The sequence below is a fragment of the Patagioenas fasciata genome, chromosome 2, assembly GCF_037038585.1.
Source record: "Patagioenas fasciata isolate bPatFas1 chromosome 2, bPatFas1.hap1, whole genome shotgun sequence".
In the NCBI taxonomy this organism is placed as follows: Eukaryota; Metazoa; Chordata; class Aves; order Columbiformes; family Columbidae; genus Patagioenas; species Patagioenas fasciata.
In genome coordinates this window covers 129,688,573-129,707,756 of record NC_092521.1, presented here as the reverse complement: position 1 = coordinate 129,707,756, position 19,184 = coordinate 129,688,573, and the positions used below count along the sequence as shown (strand labels likewise).

Genomic DNA, 19,184 nt, shown 5'->3' with positions numbered 1-19,184 from the left:
ATATAATCTCTCAGCTCCAGGACTACACTCAGCGTTTCCTGTCTATCCTCAGAAACAAGTGTCTCTTTCCTTAAGACCCTGCTGACAAGGAGCCCACAACTGTCCTATGTGTTTCCTTCCAGAACTTTATCTACCATTATAGATAGAATTCTTTCATCAAATATTCCAACAACAACAACAAAAAATTGAAACAAATTAAGCTGAAGAATTAATCAAATTCATTCTTTTATCAAAACCAAAGCACAAAAAGACCAGTTGGTCACTGTTATTTTATTAACCTCCTTTCATATACTATATTTTCCACTGTACATCTAACCAGTTATTTCTGCTTTCCCTAGTTCAGTGAAACGTTTTCACATCTTGTTATACCAGTGGATGTCCTTTAAATTCAGCACCTAATTATGCTTTTGTTAAAATGTGAGGACCACTGCTGCAAATATTTCTTCACCTGAGGCACTGCTAATTTCAAATACTGTGGAATACTTACCTGTCTATTGATAAATGTAACACTCTTGGGGGAAAAAATATGATACCATTAGTGTTTTGGGGTTTTTTTCCCATTAGCAATTATTGATGTATATTTGGATTGTGATTCACTATAATTCCTTTTTATTCCTTTTTGCCCACAAAGTCAGACATTTCTCATTTTACTACTTGTGCATTTAATTTTTCCAGTCTAAGCATAATAGTTTGTGCTTTTATTTACTTCAGTTGTCAGAATTACAGGCTATTTTTGCCACCTGGTGAAGATAATTTTGGACTGCAATCTTGAACTTGCCACCTTCCATCAACTGCCTGCCACCGTCCATCTATGTGTCATCCACAAACCTGGTATATGTACTCTCTTTTCTGACAGGCACATTGCTAACAAAAATTTAGAGTAGCAGCAAGCATGGAGCAGATTCCTGCAGATCTAGACTTGTAGTGATCTTTTGTTTTGACTGGAAATCATCAGCAGCTGCTCTCAGTACAGTTTTTCAACCTGTTATGCAACCAACTTTAATAATTTCATCTGGACCATATTCCCTTACTTTACAAGGCTGTCACATAGAACTGTATCAACCCTTATTAAAGCCAAAACAAATCACATCTATTTATTTCCTGTTATCCATTAGACCAATTACCCTTTCAAAGGAGAGAATTAGATTGGTTTGACGTGATATGTTCTTGACAAATTCATGCTGGCTGTTTCTTATCACCTTATTATCCCCTAGGTGCTTACAAATGGATACTTTAATCATTTGTCCTACATATCAAGCATAACCTAAACAGGATATAAGTCCTCTGGTCCTGCTTCCTTCCTCATGAAAAGTAGAACCATAGTAAAATTCCTGTGGGGCTATATTGCATCTTTATCCTCCAAAAAAGCTTTCACTGTTCTTTTACTGGAGTAGTACTTTTTGAATCCTGACAACTTCATACAGTTGAACTATGTATCAATTCAGTGGTATATTTCCTTTATAGAAATGGAAAAAAAAACAAGGTAAAACCCAACAAATAAGGACTCCATGATGAACATTCATCTCATGGTTTTCAGAAGAATATTGCTACTGTTGCTATTTAAGTCAAACAATAATTTCTGGTTAGCATATTTGGAAATATTTTTACAATGTATCATAATGGAATTCAAGTCCTGTGAGTACATAAAAATGCTGCCCAACATTTCTCTAAAGGCAAGCTGGATTATCACTCAGCCATCTGCATTAAACGAGAGGGAAGAGAAAGAGAGAATTCCTTTGCAAGATTTGACTTTATTAACAGACAATGTCACTACCTGGATCAAATACTAAAATTAGAAATGTGGGCAAAGGAAGATCAAATAGTCAAGACAGGTGATCAGAAAAGGAGATAAATTCAGTTAGCTCTTTTTTTCCAAGCTATGGTGTTGTTTAGGTTTTGTTGAGGTGGATTTTTTTTTCTTAAGTGATCACTCATGTTAGTTGAGAACTTTCTCCTACAAGTACACATAGGCACATGAGTTGTCCTACTGAAGTCAGCCGGACTTCATTTCACAGCGTACTTTTAGCAGATGTTTAATGCTCACTACAAAGCATGCATTTAACAGTTCTCCTCAACTGCTGCAATAGCTCTCAGCAGCTGCCAAAATCTAAATGGCAACCCACACACTTGCAGCTAAGCACGTACTTAAATGTTTTGCCCTGTATTGGATGAACAATGTAAATGTTATATATAGATCTCTCTCAATGCAAAAAATAAAAACAATAAATAATAATAATAATAAATTAAACAACAACAACAAAAAAAACCTGCTTGAAACGGACTCCACAGAATCTACCTCTGCTGTTCTAATGTATTTTCTCAGCATGGAGAGGCTTTGGTTACTTGCTCATTCCTCCCTTCCCTTGTATGAGAAGATTTATTTTAAAAAGAAATACTGAACACACAGCTGTCATGAAGATTTATAGATAACTCCTTTAGAAAGAAGTTAAACGATTTTAGACTATTGTACTGCCCTCTCTCATTTTTCTTTGAAATGTAATTTTGATACCATGTAATGAGAAAAAAAGCTCTTCTGCTCTGAAAGAAATCTGTATCAAAGGGAAGAAAATTCTGTATTCTCTGCAAAAATGAAAAATCTCTCACAACAGTTTTATTGTAAACATTTTCATAATACTGTTGTGCGCTAGGTAAATGGAATTTCTATTTATTACTCTCTGATAAATCCTATCTGTAGCATCTAAAAATAAAGACGCATTGGTAGAACAGCCACAAAGCTCTAGGTTTCTGAACAGAAAAGCTATTTATTGTTGTTATGGTTTTAAATCATGTTCAACAAAATATGATGAAAATGAAACGTAGGAATATTGAGTAAATGAAAACTTTTTCGTAACAATAAGAGAAAAATTACGACGTGCGTGCTTGCCATTCATGTAGTAGAGTTATCAAAATGATAGCTAATAGCTCTTCTTATTTAGAGCTATCTTTCCTTTTACGTCTCACCATTTAATCTTTAGTTTAGCACATTTTTGCTTCAAAAACTGCTGGACAATCAGAATTACCGAAGCAACTGAGGAACTTAGCTCTGCCTATTCCCTTCACATCGCAGAAAAGCATTTCTAAACTGCAGTGGAACTCTGAAAAGCCTCAGCAGAGCACTTTGTGATTTTCAGCAGTAATAGATATACACACTGGCATGAGAAGAGACCATCATATAGATGATCCCCAAAAATCTCTTCTCTGTGACATGGAAAAGGGGGAGAGAGATTGTCCCAGGTTAATCGCTGGGAAGCATTTGGATCATAATGTCTCAAATCAATCAGTAACACTTGGGTTGCTTTAAAAATCAGGTGAATATTAAAAGTGGGAAGTGAAAGATACTCAGCAAGAAGGTCTCCCCGTTCCATAAATTTAATGATATTGATCTACTTTGAAAGAGGGGAGCTTAGAACAACCTTCTACTGAACAGTGTTGGCAAACTGGAATTCAAGTGTCCATCACTTGAATATATGAAGTGACAACTAAGTATCTGCTTCACACCTTTTCTTCCAAGAATTTGCTGTGAACAGTCTTAAAGAATAGATTTCTTCTGAAACCATTTTTTTGGACACTGTCAATTACCCTGAAAATGGCCAGTGCTGCTTCCCTCTCTCTTCTTTGGAATCCTTTTTAAGAGTAAAAGAAAAGGAACTGTATGGGAGCATAGCAGTCCTCTGAGTAAGAAGTATCAGTGTCTACTGATATCTTGTTTGCTTCTGTATAGAATAATTTTTATTTTAAACATTGTATTCTGAAAAATGCCTAGCTCCTGTCAGCTGGAAAATTTTCCACTCCATGTATCAGTCTGAATTGTGTATGTGCTAATGACTAAATCATTTTAATGATGTGTTCATTCTCTCTTTTGTCTGGATTTTTTTTTGCAAACTAACAAATGGTATACCCTCTTTGAAACAAAGGTGTTTCACTTTGGTATGTAACACTGAGGTATTTGATGTCTCCTGTAGCCATACACTATGTATGATTCCGTGGGACATGTTTTTTCACGAGGCAAAGCTGAAAATGATGAGTGATGAGCTGGGCTGCTCAGTCAGTGAGATATACTGTGGCCCAGAACTCTCCATCGTCCCTTCCCATGAATGGCTCAGTATCCGCAGTCCTAATTCTAGCATCTGAATTCTAAATGGAAGAGCCTAATTTGACTCTCCTATTTTTAACTGTGAGGGACACAAAAGCTCCAGCAAATGTATTACCCTTCCTTGCACCACCGTTTGAGAATGATGTCAATGTTGTCAGAGGAAAGTGTTCATTCAGGTCCACTAACTGGAAAACCTGGAGTAATCAGTGAAAGTAAACACATGACGCTGACTGGTCTGGAAATTGTGACTGAGATATTTTTAAAATTATTTATAAGGAATAAAAAATTGAGGGGAATGAGGAAAGCTGTATTATTTTCACCCCTATGTGGCCAGTCCTTAAAAGAAGGACTCAAGGTTCAATTTAAGTTTTTGAAAAGTTCATGGCTCCGACAAATAATTGATAAACTAAAAATGGGCACTAACTGTACATAAATATCAGCCTACAAAGAAGCAGCAGTGCAAAAGAATTATTTCACTTCTTCATATGACTGGCATGAAGAAAGAACCTTGTGAACGTTTTTGGGTTAGACCTCACTTTAAATTCAAGGATATTTATTCTGACAGAACTAACTTCCATATTTACATCACTAAAACAGTAACTGAAAGACATTTGATAGAGGAAGATAAGTTTCCACTAGAGATGCCCATGTCAAGAAACTTCCTGGAGAGACTAGAACTGCAGAAGACAATATATTGTTCTATGTCAGGTTTTGTCTGCACACACAATGATACTGAAGAAGGAAATAAAGGACTTAAATTCCAAGAGGCTTTTCTGTGATAGAACAGGTACTCCTTGTCAAGGAGCGCAGCATTCTTGGGCAATAATGAAGGATGAGTTTCCAGTTCAGCTTGCTCTACTTCATTGCTAGACGAGCGAGAGGATGTGAGGTAGGAGTCAATTGACAAAAAAAATCACCTACAGGTGTGTTTTTGGTTTTTTTTTAAGACAAAAGTAGAAGAAAAGTAGAAGAAAAATAGAAGAAAAGTAGAAGAGAGAAAGAAGAGAGAAAGAAGAGAGAAAGAAGAGAGAAAGAAGAGAGAAACAGAAAAAAATATTGTACTGACAGGAACATTAAAATACAGTTCTGGCTAGATAGATATTGTTGGATAGAAAAAGGAAGGTAGATTCACAAGGACTATATCTGAATAACTTCTAACATTTACTGCCTGAAAAGGAAAGCAAAGATAAACACGGCTGCTAGAAGAATTAGGATCCAGCAAATATTTCAGCCTTATTAGCAGTAATGGGTCAATCCATTTTCCTATTTACACTCTGTGCAGCACCACTGAAGTTGATGAGCTTGCAGAGATATATCCGCAGGGAATATCTGGCAGGGTGTATAAGCACTACCAAATAATCGTGTTTATTTGAAGCATCCTACAGCCTTTTCATCTGCTGAGCCACAAACTGAAATCACAAGGTTTCATTTAGGTTCAATTTATGCAAATTATGGCACATCCTAGAAGATAAGTACATATTTCTGTTCTGATACAAAATGATCGACTTACATCAGAATTAAATCTCAGCTGGCAAATGTTGCATGATATGATTTGTTTTCTTCGATGAGGAAGAGGAACCCCAAATGTATGATTTATTACAGCTTTTTGAATTGGGTCCATCTGTAAAGAGAGAAGAAAGAGAAACAGAAAAGCTTTTGCTGTTTCACTGTATGCTATGTTCTCTATAGTCTCAAAACAGATTCTGCATCACGCCACAACACATCCCACACTACAGAAAACTGTTATTTTTCTTTCAAAATGAATATTCTTTTCTTCATGCAGTTTTACAAAGAGGTAACACAGAAAGGAACAAATAAAACTGTCATTAGCTATCTTGCAACACATATCCTTAGTTCAATTCTATATGCACCAATCTCCCTTTGCTGAAGAAAGATATGAGCTGTAAACGCTGAACAAGTTTCCCTATCAAAACACCAATTTATGTTTTTTACATCATAGAAAAGCTAGTTCACTAAATGAAATAAGAATATTTCAAACAAAATTACTAAGAAAAGGATCAATGGAAATGTGAAGGAATATTACATACAAATAATTCCAGAATAACACTCAGTATTATATTACAAAAAAAAATCATTTCCCAGGAACTAATAAGTTAATTTTTTCTATAAAGCAACTTCTATCAAAAATCTAAATCCTCCGAAGATTATTTTCAGAGCCACTTGGAAGAAACTATTTTGGATAAACCCTACTTTAAGGATGAATTTCAGCTTTCATGAAAAGCATTATTATGAACTAACCTCTACCAGAACACTGATTTGGTAGTGCGTGCAAGCCAAGGTCCTGTAAAAAAATGTACCATTCTGGCATAGAGCTTCACAACAGCCACTCAAGAGATTTTACATGGAGGACTGAAATCAACTTCCCCAAATACAGTGGTCAAAATTATTTACTTTTCTTTTACACAAGGAGCATTTGACAGCTATTTCAAAAATCTAGTAATAGCTTTATAGCAACTTTGTAATGCCACTGATAGTTTTTATCTTTAAATTGTATTGCTAAAAATTCATAGATTTTGTTGACACAAATGCAACTAATTGTCTAGCTCTGTTGATAGCCAGTCTCCACACAGCATAATTTGTATGTGTCTTAAGAAAAAAACCTCTTTTTTTCTACTCATGTCCCCATGATTCACTTTTTTTATAGTCTGTTAGTAAAGGGTTATCTGATAAATCAAGAATCAGAGTTTTTCCTTAGAGTAATCAATTATTCATGGAAGGTGTAATAGTAGACAGTCATGGCCTCTACTGCAGTGAATCCAGAACAGCTCACTACAGAAATTTTGCATCACCTGGCAGCTGCTCAGTGTCAGATATAAAATAGGTCATGAAACTAATTTCTGTTGAAAAGAAATTCAGATTGGTTAAAAAAAAAAAAGGAACGAAGAAAATGGCAGGGCTTTACATACAGGTTCGGAAGAAATGATCAGTTTGAACATCCTCTTCCATTTGATATGGAAGTGAAATACCTCATACCTTTGCCTAACCACCAGCTTAAAAGAACACAAATCCACCTAGAAACTAGGGATGCCACTGTAACATAACCCCAAAATAACACTGATAGCTAAGGTCACAGAATATCAAGCTCTGAAACACCACAGCATACTGTGCAAGACTCTCTGCTGTGATCAAATCATGTGCTAGGGGCACTCATTTTACTCAGTAACACAGTCCAAAAATACTATTGTATAGTGTGGAAGGAACACCACCACGCAGGAAAGTAAACAGAAAGTAAACAGTTCCCTTTTTTTTGATTGCTCCACTACCCAACAGGTGACTTCTTATGCCAGCAGGACCAATAGACTTGTATCCTGTGATTTACAACACCAAAGCACAACATTTCTTTAGAAACGTAGGCACTGTTCCTTTAGCCACTGCAGGTCTAAAATACTTAGGGGAATCTCAAGCTCAGACATATGAATAAGTCAGTACACAGTAACAAGAAATTGTGCATTCTTTTATCCAGTGTAACTGTTTGCCTTCACAGTAACCACAGTTGTGAGATACTATTAGTTTAGCCTTCAGTGTATAACATGCTAAACTCTTTCACATTATCTCACAAGTGCCATATGTTAGGAAAACCATCAAAGAAGCTCTCTAAGGGTTATATGAAAGGTACAACCATGGTTCATAACATGGAGCAACTTAACTTTTTTAGCTGGATTTACCCATCTTCGCAGTAAAAATTCCAGCTCCCAAGGGGGTTGGATAATGAGAATGGGACAAATAATTTTTCAGAATGGAGAAAAATGAATGGGTAGAATAGGTGGTCTATTTTGTATTTAATTTCATTTTGGTATCATGGAAAACACGGAGCCTCTTTCCAAATCACTCCACAGATTTTCTTTTTTTTTATCTGCTGATAGAGAAATCCAACTGCGCACTTCCCTTTCTCTTTCTAAGGATGTAGTCTTCTAGATAAACAGCTACATGGCCTTATTGTGAACTCAGTGATCTGTGTTTGCAACTTAAATGAAGAAGTGTTCTGGATAGCATCCAAATTGATTAAGAAAAGCTGCTTCAGCATATGAATGCCTTGTCTGCCAACTGCTCTTTGATAGTGCAAAGCAGAATTAAACTTCAAAACTTAGCCTCTGATTCTAATAGAGTTGGGACAGAATGCTGGAGTGGTATTTGGTATTATTATTTTTTTTTTTTCCTGGAGATTTCATTTGGGAAATACCACAAATCCATAAATCTCAAATAAACAACCAAAAGCACCAGATAAGCCTCCAAGAGTTTTATGTAGGAAATTTGAGAGAGGTAACAGGCTACCTAGGTGCAGCATGATAAGCACCCAGACACTAGAAGACAGAGAGGAGCCCTGCTGAGAGTCAGAGGAACAAAGAGAGGCAGCTGATTGCCAGAAAAGAGAGAGCAAGGACTGCAGGGAGGTATAAAGAGGGAAATTATATCATGTAGCTGAAATAATCAGCAAGTGGTTAGATACTTAACAGAATCTCCAAGCACTTCTAGGCTTGCTGAATGTTACTAATTACACATATTAATTGTATTTCAACTTATGTAAATGGTATTTGCTTTCAAAATAAAAGTTATCATGATAAACTTAAATAAAATCTGCTTTTACTCATTACTAGTGCTATATTACAATCAATGGGTTTTTATCTTATTTCTTGGATGCAAATGATTTAATTTACTCCCATTTATGGTGGAAGACAGAGAGGTTTGCAATTCACATTGTTTCAGCTGTCAAAGCTGTACAGGAGAGAAAGGTTTGCAAGAGGTTTACTTTCTCTCGTCAACTTATTTGCACTGCAAGTTACAACACAAAAAGGACCTGTTTACTACCTCTTGCTCTTCTACTATCCAGCACCAGTTATCTCTTACTATGTAGCACAGGCTGTGCCACACTTTTTCTGTGGTCAGTCCAGGGAGAGGACATAGGTCAAGGTTCAATGCAAACCACAATGTAACTGTTAGTTTGGGTTATGAAGATAAAAATGGAATGTTTCATATTTCATTCAGTTAATTTTTGTTCTTAATACATAAAATCCACAGCAATAATACAGCCAATTTTATTTATTCAAGCTGAACTTTGTGGCAACATGAAATTCTTTCGTTTCTTTGAACAAATATTGTACTCCCTTTGCAGGATCTTCATGAGCTTACCATACTTCAGCAAAATCCAGGCTTAAACTCAGTGTATGGTAGAATTTGGCCCCTTACTCCATTTTCTTAGCTTTCATATTACCACTTTCCTTTGGTGTTGCTTGCTTGTTTCAAATTGAACCTTGTCAGACCAATCATCTTAGCTCCATTCTTCTTTTTTATTGTGCTTACCATAGAGCAAGAAAGATCTCTTCATTTTGTGGACTGCAGATGAAAGGTGTGGGTGTTGCATGAACTTTTCTGGATGAAACCTCTATCACAAAATCATGAAGAACTTGACCCAGGAGATCTCATGCTATCTCACCTGCCAAGGAAACGTTTCCAGAATCACCATAGCTGCTGTCCTTGAAGGCCTTCTGTAGACCAGTCTCCATCTCTTAAGTTTCATTAAATATCTGCAGAAGGCAGAACTCTGACTGGTAAATTTTGCCTACAGAGAAATTTGATCCTTTGGAAATGTAAATTTTACATAATTTCCACAAGTAATTATGAAGTTTTTTGTTTGTTTTTGTGAAGAGTGTTTGTTTTTTTAATGCTAAGACATTCAAACACATAGCTCTTCCTGAATTAAAAAAAAAAAAAAAAATTGGTCCTTTTTATGTGACTTCTCATCCCAGAGGCATAAGAGTATGCCTATTTAAAAACACCAACAACAAACTGATAGAAAAAGAAAGCATGGAAGGTTGATCCATAAAGGCTCAAATCACAAAATGATATAAACCGAAGGGACTTATTTTTATTTCTTTTTTTTTTTTTAATTGTGTATTAAAGCCAAAGGGCATGACATGAGTATTTCAAATTCTTGAGGTTGGCGGTAAACTAATGGAATTGCACTAACATCTATAAACAAAAGCATCCAGGTCAAAGGATGAAGATACTGTGGATTCCCAGAGCCTGTTCAGAACATATCATAGGACTAAAACAATGACATAAGTAAGAAAGTATTTTTACCTCAAAGCCAAAGAAATTATCTGCAAAAGATTGACTCAAATCACTATGGTCCTATACTAAATGAGCAGAAAAACACATCAGGTCATTGAAACTCTCAGGAAAAAATTGCTGTAGATCATTTGAGTGGTAATTTACAAAAAATTACCCACCAAAAGACTGACCTCCATTACTTGAATTGGTGAGTGAATTCAGTAACACAGCTATCAATACCTCTCAGAAGTTCTTAAAATCCAGACGCTAACACAATGCAATGCTACAATGAAAGTAACATTAAGTGACTGATATTCTGAGTATGGTTTCTTACCGTAGGTCTGCATTCCTACAAACATGATTTTTGTACTTAAAATTAAATAAGTCAAAAACACTGTAATGTTATTATACCTGCAGGCAAGGTATTAATATTTCCACATATGAATTGAGACATGTGAAAATCTTAATTGTAAAATTGATAAGAAATAAAGTTAACTCAGTGGGGGCTCCTTTCATTCATTCTCTTGTGTTCCAACAAATGGTGAAACTAATAAGAGCATTGGAAACAGGGTAAATTCTGTACTAAGCACATACACAATGACTTAACCAAGCAAAAAAAGAACAAAATATGATCATATTCTCTATGGCTTATACTTATTGGTGAACTTAATCCATTTTTAAACCCGCATGATGGATGCAGATTTAACATCAAACAGTTCAAACATAAAACTGCCTACAGCATTTTAATTGTGACGTACTAGAAGAAACACAGGGGAGCACTTACTAAAGCTATAGGAAAGCTTCTCAATCATGTAAAGCCACTGCTATTTATTGCTGGGGAACTTTCTGAACCAGAAATTTTCTCAAGGCATAATTTGACTATTTCCAATTGAGAATTCAGCAGTTCCTTTCCCATCTCAGTAGCATCAAGAATTAACAACAATTTCCCCTGTGATCATGCTGGTCAGTTGTGCAGATGCAGGAACTCTGATGTTCTGGAGAATTGCTAGACATTCAGCCTTATATGGCCCATATAAAGTGCCCATACTATGGGCACTGTTCAGCTGAGTTGTAGGCTCCTTCTCCAGGAGATACTTGGCATCTACAGCAGCTGCACATTCAAGCTGGACAAAGCATGTGCAACAGGTCTAAAACTTCCAGGTGACCTACTAGGTGTCACACGTTGCAGTTCATTTCTGTGTGTGCACCTTCATCTTAAACCCTCTTCAAAGTATTTACTAACTGTGCATGTTAAAAACAAAACAAAACAAACCAAACCAAACAAAACAAAAAACAAAAACAAACAAAAACAAACAAAAACAAACAAAAACAAACAACCAAACAAACAAACAAAAAAACAACAACCCAAAACAAACTGTGCAGCACATGTAGTAGATCTGATGCTTCCCAGAAGCCTCCAACCTATAACTTAGAATCTACTTGACGCATTCTTAATATAGATCCCATTGTTAACACTAGCAGTCCATTTTTTTTTCTTTTTAAAATATCACATTAATCTGTGAACAAGAATCTTGTAAATTAATCAAAGAAAACAATTCAAAAGGAATGACAGGAAGAGCTTAGTAAGCATAATTGAAACCCCCCAAATGAATGTTCAACAATATTTTGGTTTCATCTGCAAGTAGAACAATGTGATGTCAAATGGTTAAAATACATGTTCTAGATGTGCTACCATGCATGGTTTATCCTTTTACAGCAAATGTATTCAGTATTGCCCTAGTAATTATGGTAACTAATTATGCAGTGAATTGAACTCAGCATTACACAACTTTTTTTAGTGTCTACCATTTCTGCTTTTTTCAATGAAACAGGTTAGAACTAACCTGACACTTTTCATATACAGAAACCAGAAATATTACTCGACCTAGTTAAATATAAAACAATTCATAACAAATACCTGCAACAACTACAATAATGCGCAATATTTACAGAATAATTAATTTTCTTTAAACACATGGCATCTATCAAAAAGAAAACTGTAGTGACTTCCCAAACAATGTAACTTGTTTATGTAACTTGAATAGTACTTCAGAATGAATTCCCAAAGTAAACTTTCCATTCTTCTGTTGAAATCTTGTAAGAGTATGAGGATTTTTTTTTTAATGGAGCTGTTTGACTGTAGCATTTGTCTAATCACCTTTCTGATGTGACTCTAGTCTTCCTCTCTTTCTTTCTTCGTTAGTTTTTGCTTGTCAATTTTTCCACTTGCCAATGAGATGCTGAGGCAGCAGCAGTATTTCTGGAAAACTGCTTGAATATACAGAAACCAGTCCGAGCTAAAGAATTTGCATTCACAGTGGTATTCCAAAGAAATACTGTAACCACATAGAGATTATGCAAATCCTTATACTCTGATTGTCTAATAATGGTTGTCAGTCAAAAGACAAGAATTTGCATATGCTAACTCTAGTGAGAAATAATCACACAGTGATTATGCTAATCAAACACGCTAAACAACATGGGAAGGACTGTCAAACTGGAACAAATCTGTGTATGCATGTGTACGTATGCTAAATACAGAAACATACAGTGCTAGAAGAACATTACGGTTGCAGGCCAAGCCCTTAAAATATGAAATGTCTATAAGCCTTAATTTAACACCTTTATGAATTTACATTTTTAAAATATGTTCACATATTTTCCCTTAGATTCTGGCTTTGTTCTGTTCAGAAGGTTGACAATGTTCACTTAACGAGCAACTGTTCGATGTTGTGTTTTGTCCAAAGGGTTCAGTGAATAGCCCTAGACCTCATTTACTGTGTAAAGCTGAAACCTGGGTCCCAATGGAAATTATCAGCCTATTCACTGGCTCTCCTACAGTCTTCACTGACATGAAATGTGAGTATTGCACATCTCTAAGTAACTTATTTTCAAAACTTCTTTGTTAGATAAATATGGTATTTTCTCAGAAATTGAGAATCAAAGCGTACATTAGTTCCAGTTACCCAGTTTAAAAACCTAATGATACTTACTATTATATTGCCTTTCACATGTTTACCACACAGTAAAGAAATATATCCCATTGTTAACACTAGCAGTCCAGTTGCCACAGATACATCTGTGAAGGCGCTACACAGGCTAAACGTGGCCTTACCACTGCAAGTTGGACTCACAGTCCATGAAGTTGTCTGAGAAAAGTTTGGTTTAAGTGACTTGGCTTGCTTCTCTCAGAAAAAACTCTCCAGGGTGGTATTCAACTGGTTGTCTGGAATGGAATGGGCTTTTCTTTTTCTTCAGTCCCATCTCATTCAAAACATGTTTTCCAGTTTCTTCAACAAACAGAACAAGAATACATGATTATTCCCCAGTGCTGATCCAAACGACATACAAAATTCTACCAGACCTAAAAGATTCTCGCAAAGGAGAGAGGATGAAAGGCAACCAAATGTGGCATGTTTGTTATGTTGCTCAACTATCCAGTGGACAATGCTCAATACAACAATTGCAGCATAATAACAGAATCACATGAAACAGACTACTTTGAAAGTGGGAGAATTACTCGCTCCACTTCAGTAGGCATTACCAAAGTGGTGTGGAAAGATGGGGTGGTGTCTCTTTTCAGCTGCTCACTTAAATGAGCAGTGGCAGACAGTAAAAATATTACTAAACCCCAAACAATTACTTAAAAAGAGATAAAGTTATGCTCTCTCTAAAGATACCACTAAAGATAAAAATCTAGGGTTCACAAATGCCATTTGTTTTGTCAGCTTCAACCAAGAACAAAGCAAAAATAAGCTCATGAGAAAAAGAACACATTAAAAAAGCTCACGAGAAAAAAGAACACATTAAAAAAAGCTAAGGGTATTTTCATGTTCTGTGCTTGAGAAAAGAACTCGAAACAAAAGGTTGGCAGGCATAATGAGGGTTACACAACAAATTCCCAATAGCATCATTCATATGTGAATGAACTTCAGAAAACTGGACCAAATGTTATAATTGGTATTTAATAATAATGGGTCTTTCTAATGACAACAACAATAAGAGCAGGATGTGTGCCAGACGGAGTACTGGCAGAGAGGCACTTAATTCACTCCTACAAGTGAATTGCTCACAAGTACGTGACTCCAAAATGGTCTCTACAAACTACTACATGTTTTTTAGAGAAGTGACTGTGTATATACGGGTTTAAGGACTGGGAAAATAATTCTACAATGCAATCTTCCTGATCATGCTGCTATGCTTTTTTAGCCTATTTTAAAAATTGTTTTTATTTAGGATATTTATATGCATTCCTACCTTAAAAAGTCCAAGAGATGCTTCAGACATCATTAAAATACTCTATCAAATCCGTACTTTTAAAACATTACAATAAATGTCAAAATCTGTCATAGTGAGTTAAGATATAACACTGGGAGAAGTTAAAATTCTTAAGCCATACTTGTAGAACCACAGAATAAGAGACTGAAAGGGATCATCAGACATCATTTAATCCATACCTCACACCATTAAAGGAAAAAAAAATGTTATGGGGACAGAATATTTTTATCCTCAGTTTTAGGGGGGGCAGGGAGGGTGGTGGGGTGGAGTCTTGGAGGGTGGCGGTGTGAGAGTGAGCAAATATTTTCATACAGCAAAGGCTAAAATACACTAATTGAATCTTGGAGAGACAGAATTTTTTCAGATTCTCATTTTATAACTGTTTTAGACTAAAACACTTTGACACTTCAGATTAAACATTTACCAAAGCTGGTCTGCTTGTTTAGCCCCTAGTTCTCTGACAACCTTTTACAGCAGAGTAATTAGAATATTATTGAATTTCTCTCCCAGTTCTTAAGTGGATATGTCTGTCCTCAAAATCTGGCGGAAGCATTTCACTTCAGGTGTAAGTGCACACATTTGCTGGTATGATTATTCGACTTTTTTTTCTATTTTTTGTTTGGTTGGTTTTTGGTTTTTGTTTTAGGCCAGCACTGAAAAAAACCCCACATAAAACATTTAAATTCAGAAGAAATGTTCTATTATGCTTAATTAAATTCAAAAATACAAAACTACGTGACCAATTGTCATCAAATTGCCTCATATCTTGAAATACAAGACAATTCTATTTAAACTCATCACCAGCAGTCAACAAAGAAAGACAAAGTTCTCCAGACTCTTCAGATACAGGAACAAAGTGATGTAGTTTGCACATGCAACTGAATACACCCTTATAACAGGTGATGGTTAAGTATGAGGGTAAATAGTGAGTACAGCTATATTCCTAACTCTCATACAGATCACTAAGAGCATTGTATCTCCTTGCACATGAAAAATATTTTAACTTTACTTGGTTCATAGATTATGGTCCATAGGAGAAGTCATTAATCTGCTTACTTCCTCCATAACATTATCAGCTCTAAACCTGCCAGAATTTTTGAACCAAGATGTGACTGCATGTTCAGGAAACTCACTTCCACTAAGAGAGAGAGAAATATGAAAATGGAAAAAAAATGTAGTAAATTCTCAATACAGTTTGAGAGTTTACATAATAATGAAAATAACCCTTGCTGTGCCTAGTAACTATGTATGCATAAACAAAATTAGAATTTGGTACTAAGCTGAGTAAGATCCTAGGAAGATGAGAGAAATAGGTGGTCAGAAGGCAGTTTGCATTTTAATAAGTTATTTGCAGCAGCAAAATTAAGATCAACCTGATCCTTGCTTCAAACTCTCTAGGATGCATAAAGTAGGAAAAGACAGAAAAGATATATTTAAGAACAAATGGAGATTATTACATTACTAATCCAACTCCCCACCAGTTAAAACATCTCACATTCTCTTCATGGTACAAAACCAAAATTATATTCCTTTTTGATGAAAAGAAGACACTTGTACCTGCAATGGGTACTCACATTGTGACTGTGCTTTTTTGAGTAATTCTCCACAGATTGCCACTGAGGTTCATTCCAAGTCCCTTGTATGTCTTAGTGACTGAATCATTAATGCAATCCTGAGTGCACTGAACAGCTGTGGAAAATATAGTTATGGCTCATTCAACACTTGAGAGCTTTAATCCCTTACTACCCATCTCTGAAATGTGATGCATTAAATAATTCTCAGTGTGTTTTTATATCATTTGGAAAAAAGATGAAAAGTTAACAGTGTACGTTTCCATGTAATTTCATCTTTGAAGTTTTATCTGAATGATATGCCAAAATTAAAATGTAGGGAAGTGCCGTTCTGACTGCGACTTCTGAGCTTTTTGTAGATCAAATGGGAATTAGATGAAACAAAGAAAGGAAAGAAAACCTGTTGTTACCTGTGTGCATACAGAAATACTAGTCCAAAAGTTCAAGAAATCTCATAACAGGTTTAAAACAGCGATCTCCACTCTTTGGAGGAGTGTACTACCATCAATAAATATTTATGTATCTACAAGGTCAAAAATGTGGAGGTAGTAGGGGCCTTCAGTTTCTGAGATTTATTCAGTTACTGTTTTTTTTTTTTTTCCCCTGTTGTGAAAGGACAACACGAGAAGGAGGAATTCATTCATGTCTTCACTGTCACGGCAGATTATGACATGGTTTATTTCTATACTAGTGATTTGGTTTGGAGCTAGCTCACTTGTTTTCTTGAATTCTCTGATTGTTTAAAGTTACTTCATGTTGATTTTGGTCTCTCCACAATTTCATGTAAACTCAAACTGTATGCTCTCATCTCAAATTAGCTCCAACTATACTGGTCATGTATGGATCCTGACACACACAAGGTAGACAGAGGTTCATTGACCAGATGAGGACTGCAGTGCAGGCTACAGTCTGGTGTGTAAGAAGGGATGCTCTGTGTCCCTCTAGGGTGGAACCCCAAATGAACTAACACGTGTGGATGGGAAATAACATTTGGGCAAAAAGGAAGGGATGAAGGAGCTAAGCACTGAGGTACTATAGGCAAGTGGTCTCCAGAGTTCTTCCATCTCCTCAGACGACCTCCATTCAGAAGAGCAGCATCTCTTTAACATTCAGTGCAGCTAGGGTGCCATTGAGTTTATTTTGAACTAATCAGGTTGGAAAGGATTTAATATATATTATGAACTTAAACACAATAGGAAGTCTCGTCTGAGTATTTCACAGTGCTTTACAAAGACCACTTACAGACAGGTAATTAACATATGAAAACTGAGCTGTACTAGAACTTTTGGCAAAGCCACTTGTTCTCATTCACAGCATTATGCCTTAGCACTAGACAGCACAGGTGTAATTGATTCAAAATCATCTCTGTCTGGAGTACCTCACACAAGTACCTATGGATGTGAAGACAGGCAATTTTAGTGCCTGTGAAGTGTCTAGTTGTTGCCCACAAGTCAAGTACTTAAAGACACCTGCACTGCTAGTATATCTTTTCAGAAAAGAAACAACACAATGTGCAAACAGCCCAGCTCTGGTAATTTTGAAGGACTCATTTCTTTATGTATAAATTGATGCCTGCGGATACTGTATGGGTGCATTGTCTCTGCTTTTATAGTAAAAGCTCTGCCCTGGAGATATCTACTGTACAGAATAGGTAAGAAGGATCTGATAAGGTGGCAGCAACTAATGAAAGAGTTCTGAAAAAATGAAGACAACACCAAAAGTGCAGTGCAAACACCAGAGAGTTTACTTCTACCTTCTTAGATGCTTTCAGGGCTCTAAGCCCCAGGACTGCTTTTATTTTCTACCCATTTAATTATCTGTGATTATAAAAATAACATCACCAATAAAAACGTCATTCTTCCTGTTACTATAAAGCTCTTTAAGCTTTATACTGAAGTTATATTAGAGATGAATCCTATTCACCAGGACTTATTCCCACTTATCTTGTCAGTCTGATGGAACAAGTTCAAACTGAGGCTTGACCTTAGATCTCAGCTTTGACAATTATGTTCAGATATTAATAGTTACATAACTGCACGCATTCATGAGTCAGGCTTAATCATTAATAACCAGGATCCTTGTCACACATTTAAAAGGCCAGGAAATATACAGATAGGAACTGAGAGTAAGTCACAGTTGAAGGTCACTACAGAGGTCTGTACCAAAATGCAGAGTTGAACCCATTGTTTCCTCTACCAACACCTTCAAGATCACTCAGAGCAGTGCCCTTGGTCAAGCCTTCACCACACTTCATGTGGCTCTTGGTTCTTGTTTCGAAAGACCTAGTGGGAGAGAAGCTTTAACCCTGACACCTCTCAGACACACACAGTTCTGCTAATGGATAGGATAACTAAAAATAAAATATACTTTTCCTTCAGGAGCAGATGCAAGCTTCAGTGCTCCAAATCTCTACCTTTCTCCTTTTTTCTGTGTTGTCTTAGAAGAAGTGCTGTTGCCTTTCCAAACACTACCGAGAAAACTGTACTTGTTGTAATGTCCTTGATTTTGTGTAGCAGATTGCCTCTGCAATGGTTGCTCCTAAAGCTTGAAAGAGGAGGAAGCCAGGAGACTCAAATAAAGAATTAAAAGCAACAGTGTAGTTTCTTATATGGAAATGGACTTGTATCTTTCTCATATAAGAAATCTGTGTTATTAAAAAAAGCATCTGTGCAATCAGCAATTTGAATTAACCATAAAAAAAAAAATTCTTGTTTTTTCCACCTTCAAAAAATTCTTCAGTTGTCACTCTGAGGAGCCACACAGCATATCCACAGCATGCAGCAGTGTCAACTGACCCTGAAAAATCCAGTATGTTCTTGAGAACCATCCATTAAGGGTTTGCAAATGGCATTTCTGAAACACCATCTTTCAAGTAATGGCTTTAAGTTTTCTTTTCAGATTCATGATTATTGAAATGGCATTACCTGTGCAAGTTCTCTCTTTCTGTCATTTCTTGGCTTTCTCATTATTAACTGCAACTTGAAGTTTAATGCCTTAAGTGGTATTATGCACTTACCAGGCTGTGAATTTGTCACATCAGTATCATATTGATAAGACAATACTACACCAAAGCCATACAATTGATGTAGAATTACATCACCTTTTGCTGATCAAAAACCAAGAAAAACAAGCCAAAAAAACCCAAGTAGCAAAAGCTTTTAAGAAACCAGGCA

At 36.0% G+C, this 19,184-nt stretch overlaps 1 protein-coding gene across 4 annotated transcripts in view; it reads right to left on the bottom strand.

Annotated features, from left to right (window-relative positions):
• ZNF385D (zinc finger protein 385D) overlaps window positions 1–19,184 on the bottom strand; it is a 422,321-nt gene that overhangs the window by 89,524 nt on the left and 313,613 nt on the right. For 3 of the 4 annotated variants that reach the window (XM_065831194.2, XM_071804957.1, XM_065831195.2), the window contains one exon: window positions 5,604–5,714. The exons of the other annotated variant lie outside the window; for it this stretch is intronic. In XM_065831194.2, coding sequence (XP_065687266.1) covers window positions 5,604–5,714 — 111 coding nt within the window. The remainder of the gene's footprint in view (window positions 1–5,603; window positions 5,715–19,184) is intronic. 4 annotated transcript variants of the gene reach the window in all.